At 40.7% G+C, this 9,448-nt stretch overlaps 1 protein-coding gene across 1 annotated transcript; it reads left to right on the top strand.

Annotated features, from left to right (window-relative positions):
• Nucleotides 1-85: 85 nt before the first annotated feature.
• Nucleotides 86-7,945, top strand: abhd5a (abhydrolase domain containing 5a). The gene is made up of 8 exons (XM_034115594.1): nt 86-190; nt 1,444-1,524; nt 2,354-2,439; nt 3,481-3,856; nt 4,415-4,569; nt 5,077-5,188; nt 5,303-5,489; nt 6,422-7,945. Exons 1-8 carry the CDS (start codon nt 159-161, stop codon nt 6,509-6,511), a joined length of 1,119 nt encoding a protein of 372 aa, XP_033971485.1. The 5' UTR covers nt 86-158; the 3' UTR covers nt 6,512-7,945.
• The last annotated feature ends 1,503 nt before the right edge of the window (nt 7,946-9,448 follow it).

Here is a 9,448-nt window from a genome sequence, read left to right as displayed (position 1 = left end):
TAACGCTGCGATGGGCGGAGACAGGAGCTTCATTGACGCATAGAATGAAGCTTTAAAGCACCGCTCGGTGCAGAAATCTCAAACGATAAATCAAACGGCTACAAACATACTTACTGACTCTACGTCAAAGTCTGAAAGCCATGTGACCGTGTTGCAGAATGGCCGAGCGGGCGGTGACAGCGAGCGCAGGGTGAGTGTCTCCCTAACCAAACCTGTTTGTAAAGTAATAAAGGGAATATTAGCGATATTCAATATGTCATATCCAAATCTGGTTTATTCTATACCTGCATAGTTAGGGTAGTCAAAGTCGGGGTACGCTAAATGTACTAACATCAACACCACACAACTTCCCTAAAGTTCAAGTTAATACTATACACACACACACAAAACACTGACAACACACACTGAAGACAAACTTGTTGTCAGATAGAACAAGAATTGGCCCATGCTGTGCCGATCAGAGGTGGGAGAAGTACTTGGATCTTGAACTTGAGTAAAAGTAGAAGTACCAGAGACTGAGTGTAAAAGAACTGCAATCAAAATGTTATTCAAGTAAAAGTACAAAGGTATTAGCATCAAAATATACTAGTCATTGTGCAGATTGGTCCATTTCAGAATAATATTATGATATGTTCTATAATTATTGATCATTAAAGTGTTATCAAAGCTGGTAAAGGTGCAGCTAGTTTTAATGACTTTGTATACTGCAGGGTACCTTGTGAATTTACTCCAGGTGGAAAGTCCGATTTAAGACTTGATCATATTTCACATCATTAATCATAATCTGCAAAGTAACTAAAGGTATTAAATAAATGTAGTGGAGTAAAAGTAGACGATTTACCTCTGAATTGTTGTTATTATTTCCATTGTATGCTACTTTGTACTAAAAGTAAAGTACAAGTATCTCAAAATTGTACTTAAGTACAGTACTTAAAATTGTACTTAAGCATAAATGCCAATGAGGTAATACTCATATTATATACAAATATGAATAATATTTGTTCCACTTCACTAAAGTATACTTTTAGTACAAGGATTTCACTGGTAGTTTGAATGTCATCCATAATAATATCTAGTGTGGATTTAAAACATTATGTCCTCCTTACCAGTATTATCCCTCAACAGTACTGTAACTACTCTCTGTGTAATCAATACTGCACGTGTTTGATTTTTATTATTCTAAGTACTTTGCAATAGTATACTTCACATAGTTTTTTGGTGTATCCAGATTTAATGTAAATCTTTTTCTATATCCTATAATATTTTCAATTCATTTTATTGTATTTTTTGGTTGTATTTCTTACTTACTGTATGCACCATGTACACCAAGGCAAGTTCTTCTTATGTGTTAACCTACTTGGCCATAAACCTTTATCTGATTCTGATTTCTGATTTCTGATTCTGATCAGCCTCTCTCTTTGTTTCATTCTGCTGTGGCTTCAGGGTTGTGCAGAGAACGATGTCTGCTGTCGGGGCTGACAGGCTGCTCAGCAGTGTGTGGGGCTACGCTGACTCCACATTACGGTAAGTCTGTACTGTTAAACAAGTTAAACAAGTACAAACCACAGACTGCCTGTGTCATGGCGAATACAGTCCCTGCTGTATTTTTGTCTGTATAGGCCGTTGTTGTTTGCAGGTACATTAAGCACTTTTCAGGAATTGGCAAACATTATATTTATATACACTCATTAGTCAATTTATTCAATAACCTGCAATAGATAACATGAGATCAGTCTAATTCAACAGTTCTTAGCCGCAAATATTTTCCAAACGCTGCGCATGTGTTGTCATGTTGGTGAGGATGTTTCTTCATTTGCATGTGTTTTGGCACATTTGTGTTTTTATATTTTCATCCTTTTTGAAAATGCAGGGCATTTCTCATTATGGATTTTGTACCTGTTGGCCCTGCGTTTTTATGAAAATGATAAACAATGTACAGCTTCTATTGAAATGTAGCTCATTTTAGACGCTGCGATGGTGCTTCCAATTTCTTTTGGATTATACTGTTATATAATGTTGCAAATATTTTGTCCACCCAAGTATTATTAATGGGTGGAGTCATCAGTGTTCTGGCCCCTCTCTTGAATGTGCTGTCCCCTAAACAGAGCCTGCCTGTGAAACCAGTGGAGTTCCCTCCGAGTAAACCACACTGAGAGCTCAGTTCACATGATCAGATGTGACGCTCTTCATAAAATGCTCTCTTGTACTTTTCAATCGATGCTGTTATATTTTTATGTCCCTGTCTAAATCCTTTATGCATAGCCCCAGCCTGCAGCGACACCCTGTCCCTGATGTACGTAATGAAGCTTTCTGTGTGTTGTGTGTGAATGTGTGTCTGTGTATGTGTGTGTAGGTGGTGCTGGATCCCCCGCCTCCTGCCCTCATGGTGTCCCACCTCTGAGGATCAGCTGCAGACTGCAGAGGACATGATGCTGAGCTGTAAGCTTCTTCTCTTTTAACCTTAGTTTGCACATATGACTGTCAAAATGTAAGAGTATTGATTATAAGACGCAATTTAGTTTGTGTTTTTACTATATGTTTCATGTGAGGAGGAACTGCCACCAACTAAACCCAACTGCAGTGGCGAGCCGTGACTTTTATACCTATATATATATATATATACCATTTATCTAACAGGTTTGTTTTCCACAGACCTTATTTCGAGCTATTTTCTAAAACCCTATGGAGAAATCCCATTGCTTTTTTGTCGAGGGAACCCATGCGCAGCTTACCTCCGGGTTTTAGGACGCGTCACTGCACCACTTTATACCATGGATGTATAATAGAGTGCCACAGTGACGCGTCCTAAAACCCGGAAGTAAACTCCTTCCGGTTCCTTCGACAAAAGACAATGCATCAATCGATCATATCATTACTATCCCCCCCCCCCCCCCCGTTGACAATTGACTAGCGGTGACACTAACTGTTTAACATTTTGGGTTACTTATTGTTTCTTCATGTTAAGGCTAATAAAAATGACAAGGCTGTAATGCTAACTAATGTGCTTGCTACTAGCTAGTTAGCTAACTTGATCCAGCCAGTCCTAGTCCTTTCATCAGACGGGAAGCGAAGGAACGACAAACTGTTTTGTGAAATGCTGTGGTGTTTCCTGAAATGCTGTAGTGTTTCCTGAAATGCTGTAGTGTTTCCTGAAATGCTGTGGTGTTTCCTGAAATGCTGTGGTGTTTCCTGAAATGCTGTTTTGACTTGCACTTCACGGCCACCGTAATGACTTTATGCTATGGCAACATGTAAAAAAATCTTCAACACTGTCTTCTTTCTTTTTTGTCCAGCATTTAATTTGCCCCACTGATTAAATAACTGCCCCCCCCAATCACTGTATTGTGATCATCTTACTACTTACTACTTGCTACTTCAATAATCCATCACCTGATGAAATGAAACATAAATGACATCACGGGGTGAGGCAATCACAGTGTATCTAAAAGTATATTTTATAATATTTTCCTTTCTTTTCAGGTGTGGACAGCACGAACTCCAAACAGTACGTCCCCATCTCCGAAGGCACCAGGCTGTGGACTCTGACCTTCAGCAGAGACTGTGTCAAAGACAGAACCCCCCTAGTTCTGCTCCACGGGTTTGGGGGGGGCGTGGGTCTCTGGGCTCAGAACCTGGACTCTCTCTCGCAGCAGAGGCCCGTCTGGGCTGTGGACCTGCTGGGCTTCGGGCGGAGCAGCAGGCCTCGGTTCTCCACAGACGCCCGGGAGGCAGAGGAGCAGTTTGTGGAGTCCATCGAGCAGTGGAGGGCTAAAGTAGGGCTGGAGTCCATGATACTTCTGGGCCACAACCTGGGGGGGTACCTGGCTGTGTCATACTCCATTAAATACCCTGGAAGGTGGGTAAGGATGGGATTTCTCTTAACGTGCTGTTGGGTTGTGTTGAGGGATGCACCAATGCATCGGCCCTATTATCCCTTATTGGGTCTGTTTAGTAAAATTGACTTTTGATTTTCGAGAAAAGTTAAAAACGCGAGCTTGGTGATCATAGTAAGCATTTAGCAGCTATGGACAGCGTTGGAAGCCTCCTCCTTACTGCAGAACGTCTCTCATTAAAAGTGCTATAATGTTTTTAACTCACGTTTTTCTGATTATATAATCAAATGCGCCGTCCGCTAGAGTCTGTAGATATGCTCTCCAGATTAAAAGCAGCATGAAAATAACCTGCCGATGCTCCATGGTGGAGGCTACGGTAGAAATTGCCGGGATTTGCGTTTTTACCCGCTTAATGTCTGACCAATTGTTGAACAGCATTTCCGTTCACGTGCCTTTTGTTTACAGTTTATAGTCTGTTTGAGGTTTGCCTCAGGTGTCGATTGGCATATTTCGTGTCAACATCTTGTCTACAAAACATAAGACAAAACATGAACATGCCATGTATTTACTTGTTTCTACAGAGTGAAGCACATTGTGCTGGTGGAGCCCTGGGGTTTCCCTGAGCGCCCCGACACAGCAGAGGCTGACCGGCCCGTCCCGGTGTGGATCAAAGCTCTGGGGGCCATGTTCAGTCCCTTCAACCCGCTGGCCAGCCTGAGGCTGGTTGGACCTCTAGGTGAGGCTGAAACAAGATGCAGACAAAGACTCTCAAGCTGCTTTAATCCATGAGAGGAGGAGAAGATGTTCCTCGATGCAATGTTCTTTAGTAGCTGCAACACAACAGGGTCCAGGGAATACAAATAATACTAGGTGAATTTAAAAGAGTGGAATGTTAATGCAGGGTAATCAAAGAGTAGCTGTTGATTCATAGAGAAAATGAATGAGAAAACTGAAAATGAATGCAGTACAAACGAATGAAAAATTATAATAATCTTAACTCTACAAATTAATCATTGCTCTGTAAAGACAAAAGCAGGCATGGTAAAATAGTTTGCCAATGTTATTTTAGCATAAGAGCTAAAGTATTCATATTTTTTTCTTACAGAAACTAGTTTTATTACTGATCCAGTCATATGATGTCCGGACTTTGTGCCTTTCAAAGCCCCCTGCTGTTTATAACCATGACAAATGTAAGGAACCAGCCTCATCCTATAATGGTTGTGACCCTCAAACGTCCCTGCAGGGCCCACTTTGGTCCAGACTCTCAGACCTGACTTCAAGAAAAAGTTCTCTTCAATGTTCAGCGACAACACCGTGTCAGAGTACATCTACCACCTGAACGTGCAAACCCCCAGGTCAGTCTCCCTCCCTGTCACTGCCGTCTGAAAGTCATTTATAAAGGAGTTTGGTTGCTGTCACTTGTGCCTTGTCATCAAAATCTGCCTTTGTTTGCCTTGTTTTTGTCACAGTGGGGAAACGGCCTTTAAGAATATGACCACTCCTGAGGGCTGTGCTGTGAGGCCGATGCTGCAGAGGATGGAGCAGCTCCCCCCTCAGATCCCCCTCACCATCATGTACGGGTCCCGCTCCAGCATCGACAGCAACCCATGCAGCAGCATCAGAGGCATGAGGCCGCACTCTCATGTAGAGATCACAGTAGGTTCATTGTGCCTTCATTTTAGTTTGAATCTAGATCATGTTAAACTGTGTGTAATATATTGTAGTTCTCAGTTATATACAAAACATGTCTCTGAAGTGTTTGGCTCCAAATACCGAACAGATCATTGTAGCATCCCATAATCCCCTCTGTTTCAGCCCTGTTCCAAAAGTGCTGATTCTCTGTCTGTTACTTTAGAGGAAAATAAGGAGCCACTCCCCACGCCCCTCTGAGAGATATTAGGTGTCTAGGAGGAGATTCAGGTGATAAGGTGTGGGGGGGGGGGGGGGGAGTTACCTTGGTTGGTGATTGGCTAATGGTTACACAAGCCAAAACATCGTTATGACATCACAAAGTGGCCAAAATCTGATCAGCTAATTTTCATACAGGTTTTTATATAAATGGATCAGGACAAAAAGAGAGGGGGTATTTTTTCCTGAAACTTTCAGAATCTCTTAACGCAGAGGGGACACTATTTATGTATAAAAGACATTAAAAAGTGGATTTTGCATAATAGGTGATCTTTGTGGAAAAACAATTGAAATCCCTTTGTACTGAGTTCCTAGGAATACCTGTCTGTGTTTTAATCTAAGAATCACATGTACTGAAACATTACATTTAGCTGACGCTTTAATCCAAATCAATTTACAGTACATTCACTTCAATATCATAGACATACTTAGGGTTAAGTATCTTGCTGAAGGAAACTTTGACATGTTGGGTACAGCGGATGTGGATCGAACCACTGACCCTCTGGTTTGTATTTGCCCATTTAACACCTGAACCACAGCCGCTACATACTGTAACATCACATTTTATTTTGCATATGCTTTTTTCCAAAGCGACTTGGCTATCAATTTGAATGTTCAAAATGCCTTTTGATAGCTGTGTGCATTGCTCTCTCGTAATGAGCTTCCTTCTGTGTTATCAGACGATCCGTGGAGCCGGACATTATGTATTCGCTGACCAGCCGGAGGACTTCAACCACACACTTTTGAAAGTATGCAGTAAAGTGGACTGAAGCCTGGCTCCTGACCACTGGAGGAAAAGGGAAGCACCAATGACAGACTCTTTTTCAGCAGAGGAAACAAAGGATTGTCCTTCCTCAAAGAAGGGATGATGAGTGTATTTTTATAACATGTGGAAATATGTCAAGTGCGTATTTCTGCATATTTGTGTCAAAGAATACAATAAGTAATAAGTGTGTGTCTGGATATAACCATAGACACACACAGACACTTAAATTCCCTCGGCAGATTAAAAGGCACATTTCCCATAAAACGTGCTTCAAATGGAGAGAACAACCTGAATAAATGATCTCCAAATCTGAGCACCACTTGCTGTTAACTATCAAGCTGACACCTCCTCATTTAATTTTCCCAGAGTCCGTTCCTGGCAAAAAATGAGAATCCATGGGTGGAGTCCAAAGTCTCTGTGAAAACCATGACGTTACAGTTCATGTTTCCTCAGTCCGACTCAAACTCCAGTCCAGGAGCCTCGCCTCATTTCTCACCTGCGCTGCCCAGGTAAAGCAGCAGCAGGTAACCATGACTTGTTATCGGTTTTGGTGAAAGACTGCTGTCTACCAAGGTTCTGATGGGTAAACGTTTGTCTTCATCATATCACATATAGATGATAGGGCTTGCTTGGGGCGGTTTGCTTGTTGTGAAAAAAAGTTTCAAACAAGCGACAAAGTTAAAAAGTTAAACTGCAATGTTTAAGGGAATCTGGAGACATGGCAGCCATCTACGTCACTATCTTGGAAAACGTATCTGGAAACCCAGGTATATGATGCTCAGACGCATTATACAGATAACCCTCTAGACAAATAGAGTCATAAGCCCAACATGCTGTTGACAAAGGTTATACTGTATGTCAAAATGATATTGAATTCCCTTTGTTTAACATCTAAAACAAAACCTAGACATTCTAGATGTCTTCAATGAAGCGGCTTCCTGAATTCTGTTGATTTTGCATGTACACGGCAAACAACAGTTGAATGGAGCTACATTATGGGTAGGCAGTAATCCTTGTTGCTGGAATCCAATAACTGCAGTGTTTCATTGTACATTTAAATAACCTTTATTTTAAATAAACAAGTGAAGAGTCTGCCGAGCCTCTACAAAGGATCATTGGAATCTCATGCCTGTTGAACAAGGTCTATTCCCTAATTGTAATGCTATAGACACAATGTGATCTGTGTCTATAATGTGAAAAGCAGAAACTTTACATTAGTAAAAACGTCACATTGATGAATAACTTCAAAGTGTTTCACAGATAGTCATTGTCACAGGCAAATATGTTTTTATAATTTCACTGAGTATCTTGAATTACTTAACAGTCGTTCTAGGCATGTAATAAAGTGTAAATTGTTCAAATTGTTTTGCTTCCAACTAATTTTCCCTCGGACAGCTCATATATCTAAATGTAAAAAAATAATAATGTTATCTATTATGATTATTGTTCACTTGCTTCTCTGTCTTTTGTCATCCATACACAATGAAGGCCCTACTTTTGTTTGCATCACATGATTAATCTGCAATACTTTGATTCTGCCTCTCCCCATTGAAATGGTACAAGATTTGTCAAAATGTATCGATCCTTTAGGAGCCGTCTGGCCTCCTCTCTCAGTGAGAGAAACGATCCCTGTGCATTTGGGTTCAGCAGAAGGCCTCTGTAGTTTCCCCTTACTCCCACTAGAGAGCAATCATATTCAAAAAGGAGCTGTGAAACCTGTGGAAACAATGGTTGGATTGAGGGTATGAGGATGAAGAGTTTCCATCTCCCTCTGTTTCCATCCTTGGGTATAAACATAAGATGGATATCGATTGTAAAAGACATCCTATCTGCTTTGAATCTCTCCACTGGTTGGGTGATAGATAGAAATAAACTCATGTAAAGTATTTCCAAACCACATGGAGCCAGTGGGGGCCGTTTGTCCCTCTCAGCTTGAGAAAGACTGAGGTGGGAATTATGAAGTTTCCTGTCTGTTACAGTAGCTGATGGTTTACCTTGGGAAGAGAAGCAATCTCATTAACTTCCCCTATTGAGGAACGAAAGAAGTTGGAGTGGCTCCAAGAACGATTGGAGGAAGAGGAGTGATCTCTAAAGTTGTCCACCTGCCTTTACCAGCTTCACTAAATGTATTTATGCATATTCTAAATGCCAAGACATTTGTTTTCGAATAAAAAAAGAATACCATGAAACAAGTTTATCTCAAGATTAGCCTTTGAGACCACCGACATATTTCAATAGAGTGGGTTACATACGCATTAACATAGCTAATTTGAAACATTTGCAGTCCCACACATTCAGATTGATTCCATAAACTCTGATGCTGTTTCTCCCAATGTAGCTGATTGTCCTGGTGAGTTAGCATTCAGTAAGCTAGTTAGCTTGACATTTTTGCTCTAAATGTTTGAACTGTGTTTTTTATTTATCTTTTATATGTTTGTGATGTAAAAACCAGTCAAGACATTAATGAGATACAAACGTAGTTGATGATACTAAGCTTATTGGCCGTTCAACAGTGTCTGCTTAATTGCGGCCTAAGCTAAAAGCGCTAATGGTTGCCGCTGTGGACCCGTGAAAACATGTGAGCTAATTTGTGCAAACTTAAAACAGGGTGATAAGCAAATGTGTATTCATTTGAAATGTTAGTCTATGAAGAAAAGAGAAAATGAGGCTATTTTGTTCACAATTGGTTATTTACATAACTGTAATTCTGTATTGATGCAGATTAATTATGTCTATTATATTGTGTTTTTGGACAAATTTCATTTTTCTACTTCCGTGTTTTCAATTCAAATGTGTCCAGTCTCCCCTTTTTTGCCTCTTCACTGTTCTTTTAATTTATATTCATGTTTGTCTTTCCTTGCTTCCTAAAAGCCTGTCAGGGGAGCTTCATTGCTCTGCCGAACAACGCCTAGTTTGTCTCATTGTGATTCCTCACCACAGA

The sequence above is a fragment of the Trematomus bernacchii genome, unplaced genomic scaffold (assembly GCF_902827165.1).
Source record: "Trematomus bernacchii unplaced genomic scaffold, fTreBer1.1, whole genome shotgun sequence".
Lineage (NCBI taxonomy): Eukaryota > Metazoa > Chordata > Actinopteri > Perciformes > Nototheniidae > Trematomus > Trematomus bernacchii.
Note: the sequence above shows the minus strand (reverse complement) of the source record. Positions and strands in the feature narration are given on the sequence as shown.

Excerpts from the sequence above, each read along its gene's own strand:
- abhd5a (XM_034115594.1), top strand. The coding sequence starts at position 159 with ATGGCCGAGCGGGCGGTGACAGCGAGCGCAGG. Across the intron at positions 1,525-2,353 it reads TACGCTGACTCCACATTACG|GTGGTGCTGGATCCCCCGCC; the intron begins GTAAGTCTGTAC and ends ATGTGTGTGTAG. Across the intron at positions 5,490-6,421 it reads ACTCTCATGTAGAGATCACA|ACGATCCGTGGAGCCGGACA; the intron begins GTAGGTTCATTG and ends CTGTGTTATCAG.